Consider the following 21,281-nt stretch of genomic DNA (forward strand, 5'->3'; position numbering starts at 1 on the left):
GCGTCCTGTGATGGGCAGCCTGGGTAATGCCCTGTTTCATGGGTCCCCTAGGTCGCTGCTGCCTGCCTTGTCCTGTGTGCAGACAGCCCTGCTCCACCTTCTGGATATGGGCTGGGAACCCGGCGATCTCGCTTTCTTTGTGGACATTGGGTTACCACACCTCCTCATGAAACTGTCACAAGAGAATATAAGCGTCCACGACAGCGTGATCAGGTAAGAAGCCAGAACTGCAGCCTGCAGTTCCTGAGGCAGAGGGCTCAGAGTGTAGCTGCTGGCGTGATACTCCCCGGAGCATGTCCTGGCTCTGCTGACACCGAGTTGGGTAGCCCTGGGCCACTCGTTTGACCCCGCTGTGCCTCAGTTCCCTCTCCTTACACCTGGAGGTGATGGTGGAGGGTAGATGGCGATGCTTCTCAGTTGACAGCAGTGTCAGCTGCATGGAAGGGTCTGGAAGCTGGTGGAGGTGGGTCAAGAGGACCTGGACCCTCTGTGGTTTTGGAGCTTATTGAATTGGAGAATCTTTTTATTTTTTGATTACATGCATGTGGGATTTTATCCTTTGTAACCTCTTGCACATCGTAAGGACTTAGGATGTGAGAAACAACAGTACGCGGATTTTCTTTCCTTCCCACTCTTTGTGTCTCTCCACCCTGCCTGAGTCTACTTCCCATCAGCCACTCGTGTACATAGAAGTGAGAACAGAACAGGAGAAGGACAGCATGGGGAGGGGAAGTTAGTGAGTCAGCCTTGGTACAGGCTCCACTTTCTCAGACATTCTGGGAAGAGGAGCCAGAACTACCCTGATTCCTTGTCCCAGAGACTGGCATCGCCCTCTGTGAGTGGACGTAGCTGGGGTGGCATATGAGCCCACGGGTGTGCCCAGAGTCCTGCCCACCCCCTGCGCCCTGGTCCCCCAGCACCCAGCTGGAGTGTGAGCAGGCCTGACCGCAGTCTGTTCACACACCAGAATCAGCAATGTGTCTGTTGGTAAATGGTTTGCATTTGTGGTTCAGCAGATCCTTTTATATTTGAGGTTCTGGTTGCTAAAACAAACTAGAAACCGAAATTACAGAAATTCATGACTTTGCATCTAAAAGGAGCCTGTGAGATTACCTGTATGAAACTCCTTGTTTGCAATGAGGAGCCCTGAACCAGGGCTGAGTGCCATGTGAGGGCCAGGCAGCTGATAGGAGCGCCATTCCCTGGGGTGCCTGCCTCTCTCCTGCTGATCCACCAGAGCCACTTGGGCTGCAGCGCCAGCACATGGTAGCTTCACCACATGAGGCTGGCAGGGTCTGAGTCCTCATTCAGGGTCGTCTGCTCCGGAAAGGGCATTTCCCTTACTGCCCTGGGCCGTCAGCAGCCTGGACATCAGGGGGCTTTTAAAAACCAGAGGTGCGTGCCTTTCGCTCGGAAGTCTGAAAATGCTCCGTCATTAGACCTGTGGGACAGTGTGCCACCCAGCACCTGTGGGTTATTGGGAGAGGCATCCTGTTTACTGCTTGTGTCCTTTCAGCCAGTGCAGTGAAGAAGATGAGCTCGCGGATGCCAAGCAGAATTCAGAATGGATGGATGAGTGTCAGGATGGCATGTTTGAGGCCTGGTATGAAAAAATAGCCCAGGAAGATCCAGAGAAGCAGAGGAAAGTAAGACCTCTTCACCAGAGTTTTCTGAAGTGATTGGCTGGGAGTTTGGAGAGGAGACTGCCCAGGGGAATGTCAGCAGACCATGTCCCAGAGGGCTCCCAGTGTTAGTTCACACCCTCAGGAGATGCTGTCACTGACTCTGCTCTGTGGCCTGGGGGTGAGAGGGGTTCCCAACCCTGGATTGACCAGATCCTAGGGAGACGACTCTGCTCTGTGGCCTGGGAGGGGAGGGAGGGGGTCCCTGAACCCTGGATTGAGTGGATCCTAGGGAGACAACTCTGCTCTGTGGCCTGGGGTTGACCACATTCAGAGCACAGCTCCTTCCGATAGAACTGGACTCAGAGCGTGGGCTTGTGCAGCCTGAGCATGACATAAAGTACCAGCTTATTAATTTACAATGAGAGAGAGGATTGCCCAAGGGTCTGGGTTCTTGCGTCCTCGGGTAGCATGCTCCCTTCCTGCGGGCGTAGGAGCGGGAGCCAGATCTTCATCACGGGCTGACTGCCGGGCGCAGAAGCAGCCATGTGCACTCGGAATTGGAATTCTGTTGTTCTGATGTGCACCAACCTGCCGCATCTATCTTCATGTGAGATGTTGGTGTGTCAGAATATGTGATACCAAGTGGCTCCTGCCTCAGAGTCCTTCGTGTTTGTGGTGGTGCATGCCTGCTGTGTGCCATTACGGGGCTCACGTAGCACCTTTCTGGGGCTTGCATGGGGCACGCTGATGTGGCCTCTGTGACTTAGTGACTAATGTCCCATCACTCTGGGCTGTAAAGAGAAATTGTACCGAGGCCTATGGCCACTCTCCAGTACAAACAGCTTGCTTGCTCTCCGAACACTGCTCTGTCCCACCCAGTCCCCAAGCCAGAAGTCTGGATGCTCTTGACCTCACCTTTCTTGACCCTGCGTCTGGTCCGTGCCCGAGGTGCCACACCATTTGGGCCTGCCCCCTGCACCGCTGTGTCTCCCCTGGCGCCGTGCGGCCCCTGCCCCGTCACAGGGTACTCTGACAGCTGCTCCCGTGACCGGTCTCCGGGGCTGTGGCCTGGACTCCTTCAGTCCATCCTCCACTCAGCAGAGGAACTTTGAGAACACTCCAAGTGATCATGTACCACACCTGTCTCTTGGTCTCCTGCATTCTGCAGCCCGGTGCTGAGAGGCGGCCAGTCTTTGGAACTGCTATCTGGCCTCTTGATGCTTCCTGTAGAACTCAAATTTTGTTTGGCATGCCTGCCACCTGCCTCCCCGCAGCAGATACCTGTCTATCTCTCGGGTCTCAACCAGGTCTTGCCCCATGACCTTTCCTGACAGTCTCTGGTGCCCTCTGCAGGGTTTCCTTGGCCCCTGACTTCATACATCAGAGCTGTTGTCACCCTGTGCGGTCCTCAAAGGGATTCCCCAGTAGACTCCAGGCTCCTCCCTCTCCTCACCCTCGCCCCTGGCTGCGTGGTGGATCTTAAGTACCTGTTGGAGGACGGCTTGATTGATGAGTCTTGGCCCCATCGGAAAGTCTGTGGGCTAATTGTGTGTATCTCTCCCTACAGATGCACATGTTCATTGCTCGCTACTGCGACCTGCTAAACGTGGACATCTCCTGTGATGGCTGTGATGAGATTGCCCCCTGGCACCGCTACCGGTGTCTGCAGTGCAGTGACATGGATCTCTGCAAAACTTGCTTCCTAGGTATGTGCCACCCCCGAGCCAGTCATTGCTCTATTTTCTGTGACCTTATCATTTGTGTAACACCTCTTGTGCGAGATAGAAATACTGCTGGTGGTATAACCTGACCCATGGGCAGATAGGAGCCTTATCTCCCTGAGTGAACGAGAAGCTCCATAGCTATTACCTGAGGTGCTTCTGTCTTCCCTCCTGCTGGGTGTAGGTACTCGGTGAACACACAGCACCACTGAATGTACATTCAGCTAAGTTTCCGGAACAGTTTTTCTCTCTGAATCATGCAGGGTTTACAAGTAGATATACACACGAAAGCAGCTCTCAGAAATTCTTGACTATACCTGATGTACAGCAAATTGACAGTCTGAGCAGCCGTGTGCCTAGCCCCATTGTGCAAGCTACCGCCCTGTCCTGGGAGCACTTACAGTCTTAGCAGGGGCCTGGATGTCCTCGCACAGTGTACGTCCCAGGACAAGGGTGTGCATGCTGGGGTACAGGTGGGGGGTACAGAGTTCAGGCCACACAAGTTCAGAAGTAGCCACAATCCCTGTTGCAGGGACGGCTCGGGAGGCAGCGGGAGGTACAATGTGACTCGGTCTCTGAAGAAAGTCAGAGCTGTGTGATGTGAAGACACAGCGTGAGTCCAGGCCCAGGAGTGAGCATCTGTGGTGTGTCAGTGTCTTTCCGGCTGAGTGATGGGCTGAGACGGGGGCTCCCAGACCTGGACCCTGGGGCAGTGGGGTGTTGACATCAGCAGACTTCTGCTGGAGGAAGGTGCTCTGGCCTTATGGGAGTGTCCTTTAGGGAGGCAGTCACAGCAGCGACAAGGGACTTAGTGCCTGGACCAGGTCCTCGGCAGTAGGAGCAGAAGTGGGTTAGCTGCCCGGAGTGGTGAGCAGGATGTGGTGGAGCTTGCTTGGACCACACAGGACATGGACAGTTTCTCACTCACTGGGTTTGAGGTTGTGGAGTCTGTGGTTCTGGAATGAAAAAGTGAGAGCAAAAACCTGGTCACTCCTCAGTGCTTGTTAACAGGAATACACAGCAGACACTTCGTATTTGTCAGAGGAGGGGTCACACAGGAGACGGCTCACGGTGGGTACACAGGTATTCTCTGTCAGGTGGTGGTCATGATGGGAACTGGTGGGGCTGTGTGGGGCTGTTAGGAGTCTATCCCTGGTACATGGCTGAGAAGTTCCGTCCTGGGAGCCCTGGGCAGGACAGCCCGGATCCAGAACATGCCTGTGGCCCCTCACATCCTGAGCAGGAACTTGGCAGAGTCCTGCTTCTGGATAGTTAGTGTTTGGAAACTAGCACTTCTGGAAGCCCTTAGCCCGATGACCTCATGCTGATGTTCTTTCCTCAGGTGGGGTGAAGCCCGAGGGCCATGGAGATGATCATGAGATGGTCAGCATGGAGTTTACCTGTGACCACTGCCAGGGTTTGATCATCGGCCGGAGGATGAACTGCAACGTGTGTGATGACTTCGATCTTTGCTACGGGTGCTACGCGGCAAAGAGATACTCTTACGGGTATGCCTGCGATGACCTCTGGCCACAGAGTGCCTTCTTTGTGTACTCCTTCGCCTTTTTTTTTTTCCTCAGTGATAAAAACCTTTTTACTATAACAGATTTAAAACACACCCACAAGTAAAGATGCTTGTACTCTGAATCCCCTACGCAGATTCCACAGCTAGGCAGAGCTTGCTGTATGTGCTTAGCCTATTCCTTTTTTCCTTTATTACAGTATTTTAAAGCAATTCACAGACATTAGATCATTTCCTTCATATGCATTCCATTCCATATCCATCTCTGAAAATTATGAGTGTTTTCTCACATTACCAAAATGATATTATCACATTCTAAGCATTTCACAGTGAGGGCTCCTTGGCTCCTGCTCTCCATTGTTTTGCCTGGGTAGGGAAGGGGGCATGAGATCCTGAAGTGGCTTGTACAGTGTTTGTGTTGCTTCGTTGTTCTAGGCAAAGGGTATTTAAACTTCAGTTACCACAGCCTTAGAGGTCACAGTGCCCAGTGCTGACCCTGAGCGCTGCCTTCTTTTCGAGCCCTTACAAAGGCTTGTACGCCATGAGCATGTCTTGCCTTTGCAGCCACTTGCCCACCCACGGCGTCACAGCCCACCCGATGGTGACCATCCGGATCAGCGACCGGCAGAGGCTTATCCAGCCGTACATCCACAACTACGCCTGGCTGCTCTTTGCTGCCCTGGCTCTCTACAGCGCCCACCTGGCCAGTGCAGAGGACGTGGATGGTGAGAAGCTGAATCCCCAGGACCGTGGCAGTGCCAGCCTGCTGCGGAGCCAGTGCATGCAGCTTGTCGGGGACTGTCTGATGAAGGCTCACCAGGGAAAAGGTAATTGTTCCTCGTGCATAGGACCAGGACAACTCTCAGCTGCTTGGGTGGGAAGAGCCTTTGCAGAAGTGGAATTCTGTGCTTGGTGAGAGGCAGCCCGACCCACTTTCTACCCCAGGCAAGGGAGAAAGCAGTTCCGAGTTCACATGCTTCTGAGTTCAGTCCACATTCCTATGTGCATTTGAGAAAAATGACATTAAAAATGCATTTAATTTCTCTAAAATATTCATGTGAAGATGTAAAAAAAAGTAGTAATTAAGACTCTTAATGTCTGTGGATGAAACATTTGGTGTTTGAGCCTGCTTGGCTTAGCTTTGCCAAAGGAGTATTGTTTTGACCCAGGTGTGCAGATCTCCACGTAACTGCATTCTGGATGAGGGCCGTTTGTAGTTATAGTTGCTTGATTAGTAAAATACCTGGCTGACTTTGACTTTACTGAGGGGCATTGAGGAGAACCTAATGTGCGTGTTCCACTTCTGAGGTGTTGGGAGTTCGAGGTTCCCTGTTCTGGTGTGAGGTAGGGACACCTGGTTGGGCAGCACGTGCACAGTGCTTCAGAGCTTGTCAGTGGGAGTGTAGACATCTGATTGTGTGGGGCTACTGTGCATTGTCATGTTAATGACTTCTGTGAAGGCAGTCCTGTCTTGTTTTGGTCTTCTGCTGTTAATCAAGTCTAGGCATGCCTCCTCAGGCTTTAGGTGCTTGATGTCAGGAGCCAATTAGATGTGGATAGCCAGGGAGGTTGGTGTTGGTGCGCTTCGATTTGGTTTGTGGGGAACCCAGCCATCTTTCTCCATGCAGTGTAGAATGATGTATGGCATTTGCAGGAAATGACCTCACTGTAAAACTTCTAACCATTCCCTCATTTGCTCCCCATGCAGGTCTGAAAGCTCTAGCTCTCCTTGGTATATTGCCAGATGGTGAACCTAGTCCAGAAAGTCGGGCCCCACCCGTCACTGTGCCCACCCACACGGCAGAGGAGGAGAGAGCTGTCTGGGGCCCTGAGGACCTGCCACATACAGGCCTTTCTATGTGCTACAGTGTACGTCACAGTGTATTACTACACAGAAATCTCAGGCCGAAACGAGGAGCCACTTAGGGGTGGGGGCAGAGCAGAGAGGTTGAGGCACAGACTCTTGACCCAGACCCTGGGTTCCAGCCACTGCTCTTCCAGGTCCTGGGCACATTACCACAATCTGCTTCACTTTCCTGTCTGCGAAATGGGGTGAGAATAGTAGTACCCATCCCATAGGGTTATTCTGAGGATTTACACATATCACATCGCCAGCTAATGTGTGTACAATGCTTAAAACAGTGTCTGTAGTAAATTCCATGTCAGTGCTACCTGTTACCTGCCTTCTGGTGGGAGTATAAGGAAGGAAGACTATGCATCTAAGGAGGTGAGTTCCTGGCCCATGGTGAACACCTCATATGTGAAGCTGTTAGTATTTTAGAGAGAGATAGGGTACGTGCGTGGCTGTGGGGCAGAGGGAGAGGGAGACAGGATCTCAGACTCCATACCCACACTTCATCTCCCGACTCTGAGATCATGACCTGAGCAGAAACCAAGAACCAGATGCTTAACCAGCTGAGCCGCCCAGCGGCCCTTGAAGCTATTTTTATAGTGAGCCAGTAGACCAGTAATACTAAGCGCTCTGCTTTCTGAATGGATATAGTGGTTTGCGTGTTCCTGTGTGAGTAGAAGGAAAGCCTTTTGGATCCAGGTGGAGCCTGTGATCGCAATCCTAAGGTTCGTTTTGTGGAAGAGCACAGCATATGTTCTGCAATGCTGCCTCTGAAACTTGAGCTGGTGCTGTGAGTCCCCCTGACTTTACCTGAGGAGCAGCTGGTGTTTCCTGGTTCAGGGATCCCCCGTTTGGTGGGATTTGATCCCATTGTCCTTTAGAGGAACACAGAAACGATGATGGCTGGTGAAAACCATCCCCTTCATTCGGCAGAGAGACAGCATAAGACAGGCGGTCTGAGCTTCAGAGTGGTCAATACTTTTGACCACAAAACAGCTTCTCCAGGCAGCATTTTAACCACCCAGAGATGGTGATGAGGCAGAGAGGACGTTGTCAGTAGCAACAGTCTTCACTTCTGAGCCTGGAAATAGTTGTGTCTTCCTTTGAGCCTCTAGCATCTTAACACATGCCACCCATGAGCACTCCGCTCCCTGTGTTTCCTCTTGTCCATTAATCTGTCAGAATGACCTGGATGGATTTCTTTTTATTCCATAGATTAAAATCGATGACTGTTCGGGGCACTTGGCTGGCTCAGTCCTTAAAGTGTGCAACTCTTAATCTCAGGGTTGTAAGTTCAGCCCCACGTTGGGCAGAAAGCTTACTTAAAACCAAAATCTTTAAAATCTATTTTTCATTACATATTTTGATGCTGAAATTGTCCCATGTTTAGTGAGTGAGTGGAAGCTCCTTCCAACTGGCCTCTGAGTCTGTCCATGCCCTTGTCTTTGAGTGCTTCCTTAATTTTTGTTGCAGAAAGATGTTTCAGGCTCATCCACAGAGGCTTTCCCTAGTTCAAGGAAAAAGGTCTCAGGAAATGCAAGCCAAGAGCTGTCCTCTTGCCAGTCTGAGCGGCTCACTGCCCGACTCTTGAACCCAGGAAACCCTCCCACTCCAGTGAGAGCCCCTGTAACAAGGCTCCTTGTTACTTCCTTGCTAAAGTAGAATTCCCAGAGGTATAGACCAGCTCTGTGTGGTAGAAGGAACTCCAAAGATAATGTCTTTGTTTTTTTCTTCTTCCCAAGGGAAGAACCTTCCATACATGGCTTCTCAAAGCTCAGTAGAACGTATTAGAGGTTTATAGTGGAGTCATTGCTTGTGAGACTGCAGCTGGCACAGGGGCATATGGGAGATGTTTGGGGGATGGAGTGCAGTGATTACTGTCTTAATTAGAGCATAGATTTGTCATCAGGAATGAGGGACATTTTCTTATGGAATTCAAAAGTAATTCAGTCTCTAAAGACTGGCTAATGATTTTAAAAATTGTATGACAGCATTAATGAACAAACTCCTTTACATTTTGTTTTCAGGGAAAGGAAGATGGTCCTAAGGAAGTCAGACCTTTAGATAGCAGGCAGAGAAGTAAGGCAGATGAAGAAGGTGCATCCTTAATGAATGGTCCTTCATGCCAGACTCCAATCTCAGACACACCTGCAGATGGTAGCACCCCTGCAAGGCTTCCAGGTAAAGGCTCTGTGATCGTTACCTTCATCTCTTCTATCTTAAATGCTCACAGACCTATCCCTGAGTGATGTATTGCACTGGCTAGTGACCAGGGGCTCCTGGTTTCTCAGTTTTGCATCGGTGGTACTGATAACACTTTGAAAGTCCACTTCCCTTCACTTTGTCTGCTTTCCTCCCTTGTGATTCCCGAATTTACTGTGTCTTCTGTGTGCCAAGCAGTCTGCTAGAGTGTGGGGGGTACAGCAGAGAAAACAGGCAGGCAGACACACACACACACACATATAGCTCCTGCTCTCATGGAGCTTGCAGTCTGGGAAGGTGGAGACTAAGGTCACTGTAATCTGAGTAGGAATGCGACTCTGTCCAGGAGAGAGTGATGAGTGGGTGCTGGCACCTACTGGTGTTTAACTGGAATAGACAGTATCCACAGGAAGCCTCGTAAAGGTTGGGCTGTGAGGAACTTTAGCTGTGCTACCCTCCCCTGTGGGGAAGGGGTTTCTGGGCAACAGGAGCAAAAACCCCAGAGTGGGAAGCCCCCAGGCTAATACACGGGGAGTCCCATGGACAGGTGCATGGAGCTGGAGCCCTGGAGGGATAGTGTCGCTCCACTGTGGGGGCCTGAGCTGCCTGCCTGGGGACGGCTGCGGCAAACTCAGAGCTGCATTTCAAGGTCAATGGAGGTGCCATGGGTTGAAGAGCCTCCTCTTGGGGCAACCACGGCAGCAGCATCTGTTCACCTGCCTGCTTCCTGACGGAGGCAGAGGTGAGCTCCTGGCATCCTGCCCCATCTGTGGGGTGTGCTCATCTGTGCAGTGCACGTAATTCCACCTTCCAGATAACAGGCCAGCTCTCCTGGTCAGTCCTGGTCCACATGTGGTTCACTCCTTCCTCAGGTGCTCACCGGGCACCTGCTGTGCTCCAGGTCCAGCTCTGGGTGCTTGTGGTGAGCATACACCTCAGGGGAGACAGACAGATAACCCATATCAGTGGTTTGATGCGTTACAGGTGAAAGTGGCCTGAGCCCCAGAGAGCAGACTTGGGGGCGCTCTGCGTTTTCGTGGGGTGGTCAGGGAAGGCCTCCTGGAGCAGGACGGTCTCTGTGGTCTAGCAGCATGTTTGTTTGCCTATTTGTACGTGTTCACAACCTGGCAAAATCTGAACATTTGATGTTTTATAACTCAGATGCTGAGAATACAGTCATGTTGTCTCAGGAGTCCATCGAGGAAAAGGCGGTTACTCCAAGTCCTGAGCAGGTGTTTGCTGAGTGCTCCCAGAAGAGGATTTTAGGATTACTAGCAGCCATGTTACCTCCCTTAAAGTTGGTAAGAGACAAATGGTATTTTCCTCTCTGGAAGAGGGGTGGTGGTATATGTGGAAAAATACATTTTTTTGGAAAGCCGTGTACTGAAACCACCTGTTAAGAACCATCTGTGTGTCCCTGAGAGCTGTATAGTTAGATGTAGTGTCACAGGATGATGCCGGAGAATGTTCACACGTGATCGTATGCAGCTGTTGGTGAAGACACCGCATAGTCCCTTCGGCAGCTGGCCAGCTATGAATAAGATGTGAACAGGCTCAGGGTTCATTTGTGATTAACGTGGATTCCATGGTAAACAGGCATCTCTCCCTCTCTCGGCAGGACCCCACAGTCCCCGTGATAGACCTGGAGCACGTCCTCCCACTCATGTTTCAGGTTGTCATCTCAAACGTAGGCCACCTGAATGAGACCTACCACCTCACGCTGGGTCTTCTCGGCCAGCTCATCACCCGCCTCTTACCAGCGGAGGTAGATGCTGCGGTGGTGAAAGTCCTCTCCGCCAAGCATACCTTGTTTGCAACAGGGGACAGTTCTGTGGTGCCAGATGGCTGGAAGACCACCCACCTGCTCTTTAGCCTGGGAGCCGTGTGTCTGGACAGGTAGCCCCCCACACTCCGCCCTTTAGGTCCATGATTTGGCTGTGGATTGAATCCAATGTGCTGGTGTCTAGGCATCTCTGGTGAGATTAGGATGAGATTTAGTAGAAAAGGTGTCAACTGACGTTAAAATTGTACTTAAAACTCACATCTGGGCGCTATCTGCTGGTTAAACTTTCTGATGGTATATATTCTGGTGGGTTTTTTTCCTGGCAGCAAGAAGTACAGGCTTTGGGGTTCAAGAAAATAGGTCTATCTTTGTTATAAAGCAACATAATCACAATATCAAATATGGAAAATAAAAATGGAGGAAAAAATCACCCAGCTGCACCATCTTTTTTTCTTTTTTTTTCTTTTCTTTTCTTTTCTTTTCTTTTCTTTTCTTTTCTTTTCTTTCTTTTTTCTTTTTTTTTTTTTTTATGATTTTATTATTTGAGAGAGCAAGAGTGTTCGAATAGGGAGTAGGGTGGCAAAGTGACATCAGATGTCCCACTGAGCACAGAGCCTGTCCTAGGGCTTGATCCCATGATCCCAAGATCATAACCTGAGCCAAAATCAAGAGTCAGATGTTCAGCCCACCAGGCATCCGCCAGGCATCCCCCACAAGTGCCATCTTAATGCACCTGGTGCTGTGTTAATATATTTCCTCCTTAGGTTTTATCTGTGTGTAAACGTGATTGTGCACAAGTGCACGTGGGTGTGTGACTTTTTACAGATTTTTTTAAAAAAATCTAACCGTATACTGAGTGTATAGGTGACAGAGGCTTTGTTCTGAAGTTCTTGAACCATTGGGTGAGTGGCTGTTGGGCACGCTGTGAGTGGAGTTTTGAGCCGTGCCCTGCCACCTAACGGAGTGCTTGCCTTCCAGCCGGGTGGGCTTGGACTGGGCATGCTCCATGGCAGAGATCCTGCGGTCCCTCAACAGTGCCCCACTGTGGCGTGACGTCATCGCCGCCTTCACAGACCACTGTATCAGGCAGCTGCCTTTCCAGCTGAAGCACACCAACATCTTCACCCTGCTCGTGCTGGTCGGCTTCCCACAGGTATAGCACTGCAAGGCCCAGCGTACCTTCCTGTCCTTGTTGCATACAGCAGGCTCTCTATAGCATATATTTTTGGGAGTTTCTTTCCTTCAGTTACATGATTTGCATTTACGGTATTGGTATACTTTCAGGATTATGGGATGGTTTGTTCAACTGCATTTTTAACATTTTAGCTATTTGACTCATTTTATTAGCCAGTACTTTGAATAATAGGTAACTAATCTATTAAATTACAGAGAACTTCTGAGTATGGTTGTTTCTCACTTGGCATTCATCTTGATCTCATTTTAGTCCTCATGTCTCACAATTGGTTGGAACAGAGAGGGCTGTGAAAACATGGCTTCATCCTGTGGGCATGTAAACCACATCTGTATGGGGGGGTGGGGTGCTGGACTCAGGAGAGCCCATCCTGGAGCCCTTGTAGAAGCTGTGGCACAAACAGAGGATGGGCTTGTGTCCCGTGTCCCGTTATGGGTCGGTCCCTGTGTCTGCTGCCTTCTGAGTTGCCTTCTTGGTCTCTGTCACATTCTAGGTCCTCTGCGTGGGGACCCGCTGTGTGTATGTGGATCATGCCAATGAGCCACATAATGTCATCATCTTGAAGCACTTCACGGAGAAGAACAGGGCTGTGATCGTTGATGTCAAAACCCGGAAAAGGAAAACAGGTCCCAAGCCTAATTATTTTTTCTTAGAAGGGAGCTGTCAAATGACTGCATACCCTGAAGTCAGTGAAGATACTGTGGTTCTTGCTTAAGTTATAACTCCCTGAGCTGCTTTTTCCTCATCTGTGAAGTGATGTGGTTAAATGAGGGTAGATTGGAAAGGTCTTGCCATGCCATCATTTTGTACACACAGCTTTGGGGTTCTGGTTTAGGGTCTGAACGTCTAATACTGTCATTGGCTGATGATTTGTTTTCTAGGGTAATTTAAGCATATCGTGGAATCAGAAGCTACATGAATGTAAAATAACTGAATAATTGTGTTGACGTTTGTATCCCTTTCCATTTTGCTTGATCAGTAGAACAGTGAAAATATAAGACCTTTGACTTAATTTGCCGAACATGAAACACCTTGGAGTATGTCAGTATATGTGTGTAGTTTTGCTTCTGAAACATTCAGCTTCAGCATTAGCATTGTCTGTGCTACTTTTGTGTGTGGTGTGAGATAAAGACCAGGGTTCTTGTTCTTTTCCTTTTCCTTTTTCTTTTTTGCATATTAACTTCCAGTTGTTTCAGGACCACTTGTTGAACAAACTAGTTCTCCACTGAATTATCCTGGCATCTCTGTTGGAGATTAGTTGACCGCCATGGGTGTGTGTCTATTTAGGGTTCTGTTACACACCATTATCTCAAATACTGCATTCTCTCAACTGTTGTATATTTATACTAAATCTTTTTTTTTTTTTTTTAAGATTTTATTTATTTATTCACGACAGACACACAGAGGCAGAGATACAGGCAAGGGGAGAAGCAGGCTACCTGAGGGGAACCCAATGCGGGACTTGATCTCAGGACCCCAGGATTACAACTTGAGCTGAAGGCAGATGCCTAACCGACTCAGCCCCCCGGGCACCTGAGTTTATTGTTTAATTTACAAATATTTGGGGGATATTCCAGATATCTTTGTATTACTGATTTCAAGTTTAATTCCCTTGGGGTCAAAGAACATACTTTGAATTATTTTAGTCCTGTTACAATTATTGAAACTTGTTTTATGGTCCAGAATTTGATCTGTTTTGAGTAAGGTTCCATATGCACTTGAAGAGATTCATATGGCAGCCGGGGTGGCTCAGCGGTTTAGCACCGCCTGCAGCCCAGGGTGTGATCCTGGAGACCCGGGATAGAGTCCCACGTCGGGCTCCCTGCATGGATCCTGCTTCTCCCTCTGCCTGTGTCTCTGCCTCTCTCTCTCTCTCTCTCTCTGTGTCTCTCATGAATAAATAAAAAATCCTTAATAAAAAAAAAAGATTCATATATTGGGTTGTTGGCTGTAGATGTCATTCAGGTCAAATCAGTGGATAGTGTTAAGTCTTCCATGCTCTTACTGGTTTTCTGTCTGTCCTAATGATTACTGAGAGAGGAGTGTTGAGGACTCTAACCATAACTGTTTCTAAACTCAGTACAAAATATATCCTTTTTATGTCTGATAATATTCCTTGGCTGAAATTGACTTTACTATTTATGTAGCTTCTCTAGCGTTTGTTTTATTACTGACATTCATGTGGTGTGTATGCTCACTGTGACCTATCTGTGTCTGTCTGTCTGTCTATCTATCTATCTATTTAAAAGGTTTTATTTATTTATCCATGAGAGACACACAGAGAGAGAGGGAGAAGCAGGCTCCATGCAGGGAGCCCAACGCAGGACTCGATCTCGGGTCTCCGGGATCATGCCCTGAAGGTGGTGCTAAACCGCTGAGCCACCCAGGCTGCCCTGTCTTTCCATTTAAAGTGGATTTCTTGGGCACGCTCCTGCGTGTGCCTCAGGGCATAGTGAGTGAGCTCTGCTGAGTGGAGTTTTGAGCCGTGCCCTGCCACCTGATGGAGCGCTTGCCTTCCAGCCGGGTGGGCTGGGACTACCTTCAAATAATATTCTACCTCTTAACATGTAGTGAGGAAGCATGGATTTTGTATTTCTAACCCCCATTCCTTGGTGCTCTAATTGTCACACATTTTACTTCTATACATTATAAACCTCAGAATAAAACATTATTTTTCTTTAAAAAAAGTCAGATGTTTTGGAGCACCTGGGTGGCACAGTTAGTAAAACATCCAGTCTTGGTTTCAGCTCAGGTAGTGGGATTGAGCCCCACACTGGGATGAGTCTGCTTAAGATTCTCTCTCTCTCCATCTTCCTCTGTGCCCTGCCCCCAGCTTGTTCACATGCACACACATTTTCTCTCAAGTAAATAAATATATCTTTTAGAAAAAGAGTTCTCATTTAAATGAATAAAAAAAATAAAAGGTACTTTAAGAAAGATTTTAAAATGAAAAAACAGTATATTTTATATTTACTTACTGACATATTTATCATTTCTGGTACATTTCATTCCTTTGGGTAAACTCAGGTATCTACCTGGTATCATTCTTCAAGCTGAAAAACCTCCCTTAACATTTCTTGTATCACAGGTCTGCTGCTACAGAGCTTTTGTTTTGATTTGTCCTACCAAATATTTATATTTATTTTGATTTTATCTTCAAAAGATAATTTTGTTGCATATGAAATTCTAGGCCAAGAGTTTTTCTTTGAATACTTAAAAGGTTTTGATCCATTTACTTATGGCATACCTAGTTTCTACCACAAGGTTTGCTCTCATTCTCTATTACTCTTCAAATGTGTCTCTTTTCCTTTGGCTACTTTAAAGATTTTTTTTCTTAGTCATTGTTTTTTAGCATTTTAATTAGGATATACCTGGACGTGATTTTATTTGTTTCTTCTTGGGGGCTTATTGATCTGTAGATTTACAGTTTCTATTAAATTCAGAAAATTTTGAGCTATTATGTCTTCAAAATAGTTTTTTTTTTTTTTTTAAGATTTTATATATTTATTACTGAGAGACACAGAAAGAGAGGCAGAGACACAGGCAGAGGGAGAAGCAGGCTCCCTCTGGGGAGCCCGGTGTGGGACTCCATCCAGGGAATCTGGGATCAGGCCCTGAGCCAAAGGCAGAAGCTCAACCGCTGAGCCACCCAGGCGTCCCTGTCTTCAAATAGTTTTGTCCTCCCTCTCCCCCTCAAAGAAACATCTACTCTCACGGGGGGAGAGACAATAGTCCCAGCTCTGTGAGCTCCAAGAATCGTTCATCCTACTGCTTTCCTAGAACTAGGTGGTTTCTTGCCACATGTTTGTGCGGGTCATACTCAGCCAAGAGGAAGCTTCTGTGGCTTTGCACAGAGGTCTCCCAAACCCTCTCTGTATCTGTGCATCTCCCTTCTTTGTGATCATCTGCCCCATAAATTCTTGCTGCCTTGACTTCCCTGAAAGCTCACCTCTTTATCATCAGTTCACTGAGACCTATAGGACTCTGCTTAGCTTTCTGGTCCCTGTTCTAGAGCCTGGAAATTGTCTCCTGAAAGCCAGGTGGTGGGAGAGCTGCTCTGGTTTATGTCTCTTCTATCAGGGATCATAGTCCTGTACTACTTTTTGCCTCATGTCTGCAAACCATTGTTTCTTATATATTTTTTAATGCTCTGTTTGTTTAGGATAGGAGAGTCCATCCAGTCTGTCTTAGTTTTGTTTGGAAGTAGAAGTTCCACCTCCATGCTCTATTAAGAAGTCCCTTTAACACTTGGAGACAGCCTGTTTGTGCACAATAGGCATGTAAATTGTCTCTCTTGGTGGCCCAGTGCCATTTCTTTGCTCACCTGCAAGCCAGCCAGGGTAATTTGTATTTTGGGACCTGCAGTTCTTGCTTTGGTAAGGCACGTTACTGGGGAAGAGCCTTAGCTGCAGGAAGCATTCACTGTACTTTCATGCCTTTCTCTTCCTGCCTGACATCATCCTCCAGTGAAGGACTACCAGCTGGTCCAGAAAGGACAGGAATGCAGCAGCTCTCAGGCCCAGCTGAGCCAGTACTCCCGGCACTTTGCCTTTATCGCCAGTCACCTTCTACAGACCAGTATGGACAGCCAATGTCCTGAGGCAGTAGAAGCAACATGGGTCCTGTCTCTGGCCCTGAAAGGACTGTATAAAACACTAAAGGTAATGGTGACTTTCCAGTTGCTAGTGAATTGCTGTGATTTAGTGTCTGTGGGGCATTTACTGCAAGGAAGTGCCATCTAATTTTGGTGGGTGGTTAGCCAAAGAATCATGATTATTTTTGGGAATGCTTGGGGTCTTGCACAAGGATAATTTTAGGGAAGAAACATAATTTTCCCAGTATCAGTTCTTTATATTTTTTTAGTACTGTTTCATGGAACCAAGTATTTGCCTGATGGGCATGGCACCATGGCAGATGGGCAGAAACCGGAGAGAATAGTTTCCCACTTCCCTTGGGGCCATCATAGGGCAAGGAGAAGAGAACCAGGGGACCAGCCTCCCGTGGAACCCGTAGCCATAGGCTTGGTGGTTGGGGTGGAAGGAGCAGATATGTCAGGAGCCAGGGGTGGGGGGTAGCTGGTGTCAGACAAGAAGCCCCTGCTTGTGGGAACGTGGGTCTTCTGGTACCTGAGGGGCCTGACAAAGGAAGGGATCACCTTTAGGAGGATCTTCCCCTCAGAAGTTGCCGTGAGAGAAGAGTTTCATTTTAACAGCCTGTGGGTCCCTGGACTTGGGCAGAACTGCCCAGGAGGCCACAGAAGGGCTTGGCAACACAAAGTCAGCATGGATGGGGTCTGGCTCTGGCCCAGCTCTGAGCACGTGTTGAGGGCTCTGAGGCTCTGCAGCTGCTATTTGTTGCCTACACGGCATTTATCACAACCTGCTTTGTTTTAGTTAGTTTGTTTAAGATCTTATTTATTAGAGAGAGGGAGAGGCAGAGGGAGAAGCAGACTCCCCACTGAGCAGGGAGCCCAATGCGGGTCTCGATCCCAGGACCGTGAGATCATGACCTGAGCTGAAGGCAGATGCTCAACCGATTGAGCCACCCAGGCACCCCTTGTTTTAGTTGTTTGATTATGGTAGGAAAGAGAAAATAAATGCCCTGAGGGCACAAACTATTTCTTTGAATCTGTTTTGATACATATTTGTTGAGCAACAAGAGCCAAGTGGAGCTGTGTGGCACTGACCTCAAGAGAAGGTGGGCTGACAGTCTAACCTGCCAGGGACACAGCACGGGCCCTGCAAGGTGGTGACACGTGAAGTGGTGGATGAGGAATCTGGGCAGAGCGACATGTGCAGGGAGAGCGGTTGTCAGCAGCAGGAGGATACCCCCAGGCCTTCAGGACAGAGAGCAGGGGAGCAGGCAGGGGGTCTGCAGCACCCCATCTGCCATGAGTCAGAATTTAGGCTTTGGTCCAAAGAACACAGGGAAGCCTTTGGGAAGGCAGAGCCCGGAGGGGGCCGCTGGTGCAGGACGTGGCTCAAGCCCAGGGTATCCTCGGCTTGCTGACGGGGACGTACCGAGCAGATGGACTCAGGTGAGGGCTGAGGCTCGCCGTTTCATCCTCCTGCCAACTCTGGGATTTCTGCATGCCTTGACCTGGGCCACTCAATGGGACTGGGCTCCTCCCATCTGGCTCGTGCTACTTCCCTTGAGGCAGCGGCAGGTGTGTCCCTTGTGTTTGGCAGGCTCACAGTTTTGAAGAGACCCACACCACCTTCCTTCAGACGGATTTGCTGAAGCTGCTGGTGAAAAAGTGCAGCAAAGGGACTGGTTTCAGTAAAACGTGGCTCCTCCGGGATCTGGAGGTAAGCAGTGGGTGTGGGTCCTGCTGCTGCACTGCCTGCTGCTGGCGGGTAGGTCCCTGTGTGGACTGAGTAGGGGGGTGGCCATGGCCAGCACTGCCCTGTGCATGCCATGCTGTGCAGTCCCAGAGCCGAGCCTAGATTTGTGTCCCCTCTTGGAAACAGGGATTCCGACCCCTGCCCTCCCTGTCGGGGGAGAATGAATCTGATGTTTGTTTAGAGAGCACCGGAGGGAAAAAAAAAAAAAAAAAGAGAGCACCGGAGGGGAAGTATGTTACGGAAGCGCACGGCCACTCATGGCGCTACAGTGATGAAATGTGTCCTTGAATTATCATTTCCCTTTGTCCCTAACTCTGAATTTGTCCTTGGTCATGTTTATTTTATGAAGGATTTAAGTCAATAATTTTTACCTTCTCACAGTTCCTCCTGGGCCTCAGATTTTTCTCTGTGGCATTACTGAGGTTCTGTGTGGTTCTGTGCACTGCGGGGCAGCCGCAGGTCCAAGAATGGCTGCTGTGCGGGCAGAGGTCCACCAGCCACGCTCCATCACACACAGGCTGAGTGCCAAGAGCCTGCACTCTGGCGCCACGAGAAGGTTTGCTTAGGTCTCAGGAAACTGCTGAAGTGTTATAATGCAAAACCTGGAGAGCATCAGAGGAAACATTTTAAAACGAAATTTTTTTATGACTCAAGTAATAGAACTACAGTGCAGAAAATTTGAAATCTGGAAAAGAAAGGAAAATTTCAAATTCTGCCCCACAAACACAGCCTTTGTTAATATTTTATGTATTGCCTTATTCTGGTTGTTTCCATCTGCGTCCCTGTCACACGCATAGACTCAGGTTAAACAGTGCATGGCATTGAGACGCAGTGAGCGCGTGTGGTGGCCACTTCCCTGAATCACCAGGGTAATGGCTGCAAGTGATACATGAAGGTGGATTTCAGCTTCATCGACCATAGCACGTTTTACGTAATTCCTAAAAGGTGAGTTACTGGCTAGGTCAGAGGCAGGAGACATTGTCATAGTTCCTTATATTTCATTAACAAAGTGCGTTCTAAAAGTGAGCCCAATTGACGTTGTCAGCAGCAAAGTTAGTAAACGATCCTTCGTGGTTTCAGTAGGTATTTTTTTGATTTCAGGTAAATTGAACATGTTTTGTTTTGTTTTGTTTTATTAATTTTACATTGTCTTGGGAATTGCTGTATCTTTTACAAAGTTAGGGCAAATATTTTGTACCATCTGAGGGTTAGAGATCTGCATGACCTCCTCACTCATGGCACCACCACACCCCTGCCCTACCCGTTTCCCATCTGCAGATCCTGTCCATCATGCTGTACTCCTCCAAGAAGGAGAGCCATACCTCGGCTGAGCACACAGCCCTGGAGCGAGATGAGAGAGGAGACCAAGAGGAGGAGGTGGATGGCACAGTCAGCAGCCCTGGTGAGCCAGACCAAAAGAAGCTAGACCCTCTGGAGAGCCTGGACGAGCCTACCAGAATATGTTTCTTGGTGAGTTCTGGGGCTGAGGTGTGGACGGAGAGGGGACTCCGAGGGATGGATTCTTTGCTCCCTTTGTGTGAAAATGCCTCAGTCTGATGTGCTGAGAGGTCACTTCCTGAAGACTCAGTCTGAATTTTGCAGAATTGATCCAGAAGAAAGAAGCTCTTGCAACAGTAGTTTTTGGGCTTTATGGGTCTAAAAGCTTTAAATATCTGTCCCATGAAATAAGCACATGCAGTTTTGCTCATACTTTGCAGCCCTTCCAGGCATGGCGTCCCCTCGTGGCTTCTGAATTGCATTTTCTTATTTATGTTCCCTGGGGATACGCTCTTCCCTGCACATTCAGTGACTGCCGGGAGAGTCAGAGAGTGTGGGGTGGCGATGGGAAAAGCAAGTATAGTTACTCAGAAACCAGAAGGAAGCACCTCTTTGGACTCAGGTGCCAGTTGTCAAAGTTCAGTACGTGGCAATTGCGAAGCAGCGAGCAGTGGGCCCATTGCGGTGGGTGGCAGCTGTTGCACGTGATGGCCTCGTATTTCCATGCTTTACGTTTTCCTGTGAATTTCTAGTAGCAGAGCAGATCCTACAGTCCAAGTTTTAGAGCTTATAATTTTATTTGCTTTAAGTGACCACATGATACTCAGTAATTATAGCCCGTGGTAACTTTGGAAAACCGTTTTATCCGTTTTGAGTTCAGAGGATAAGGATGCCCTGAAGCAGTTTTTTGTTTTTTTTTTTAAAGATTTTTTATTTATCCATGAGAGACACAGAGAGAGAGAGAGAGAGAGAGAGAGGCAGAGACACAGGCAGAGGGAGAGGCAGGCCCCATGCAGGGAGCCCGATGTGGGACTCGATCCCGGGACTCCAGGATCATGCCCTGGGCCGAAGACAGGTGCCAAACCGCTGAGCCACCCAGGTGTCCCACCTGAAGCAGTTTTAAATCATCTCTTGTGCTTCCTCCCATGGCCTTCAGATGGCGCACGATGCGCTCAATGCTCCTCTGCACATCCTCCGGGCCATCTACGAGCTGCAGATGAAAAGGACGGATTCTTTCTTCCTGGAGGTTCAGAAGAGGTGAGGGAGCCGCGGTGCAGCTGACACAGGGATGGAAGGACACAGAGGGCAGGGCCGTGATGGCTTCCTGCCAGCAAGCTCTGGGCCACATCCCCTGCGAGGCCAACACGTGGAACTGGTTCATGGCTTCATGAAGTGCCGTGGAAGCCCATCCCGCCGTGTTGGCTGCGTCCTCTCTGTGCTATGCTGTGTGTCCCTCCTGGGTGCAGGCTGATGCCAGGCTCCCTGCATTGTTGCCCCGGGCAGGGTGCTGTGTGTTTACCCCTGCACGGTGTTTCCGTGGGTTTTCCCTAAGGCTTATTGTAAAGTTAGTAATGCTGCCTTTCTCTTGGTCAGGAAGCTTGGAACTGCTGCTTGGGCTCTGCTCCCAAATGTGTGTGGAACTTTACCTGTCTGCAACAATTTCCCCCTCTGTCCTGTCACATCCTACTTTTGACTTCTTATTCTTACATTCAATTCCAATTTAGTTTTTCTTTTGTTTTATTTTATATTTCTATTTTCTTGT

The 21,281-nt window shown here is 48.9% G+C and overlaps 1 protein-coding gene across 5 annotated transcripts in view; it reads left to right on the forward strand.

Moving 5' to 3' along the window:
* Nucleotides 1-21,281, forward strand: part of ZZEF1 (zinc finger ZZ-type and EF-hand domain containing 1) — a 101,258-nt gene that overhangs the window by 67,419 nt on the left and 12,558 nt on the right. For all 5 annotated transcript variants that reach the window (XM_072821698.1, XM_072821699.1, XM_072821700.1 and 2 more), the window contains 15 exons: nt 52-213; nt 1,517-1,646; nt 3,193-3,331; nt 4,689-4,854; nt 5,433-5,695; nt 6,577-6,737; nt 8,748-8,901; nt 10,084-10,223; nt 10,541-10,818; nt 11,684-11,858; nt 12,391-12,523; nt 16,365-16,558; nt 18,086-18,205; nt 19,520-19,711; nt 20,676-20,776. In XM_072821698.1, the coding sequence (XP_072677799.1) occupies nt 52-213; nt 1,517-1,646; nt 3,193-3,331; nt 4,689-4,854; nt 5,433-5,695; nt 6,577-6,737; nt 8,748-8,901; nt 10,084-10,223; nt 10,541-10,818; nt 11,684-11,858; nt 12,391-12,523; nt 16,365-16,558; nt 18,086-18,205; nt 19,520-19,711; nt 20,676-20,776 (2,508 nt within the window). The remainder of the gene's footprint in view (nt 1-51; nt 214-1,516; nt 1,647-3,192; nt 3,332-4,688; nt 4,855-5,432; nt 5,696-6,576; nt 6,738-8,747; nt 8,902-10,083; nt 10,224-10,540; nt 10,819-11,683; nt 11,859-12,390; nt 12,524-16,364; nt 16,559-18,085; nt 18,206-19,519; nt 19,712-20,675; nt 20,777-21,281) is intronic.

Source organism: Canis lupus, chromosome 3 (genome assembly GCF_048164855.1).
Source record: "Canis lupus baileyi chromosome 3, mCanLup2.hap1, whole genome shotgun sequence".
Taxonomy (NCBI): domain Eukaryota; kingdom Metazoa; phylum Chordata; class Mammalia; order Carnivora; family Canidae; genus Canis; species Canis lupus.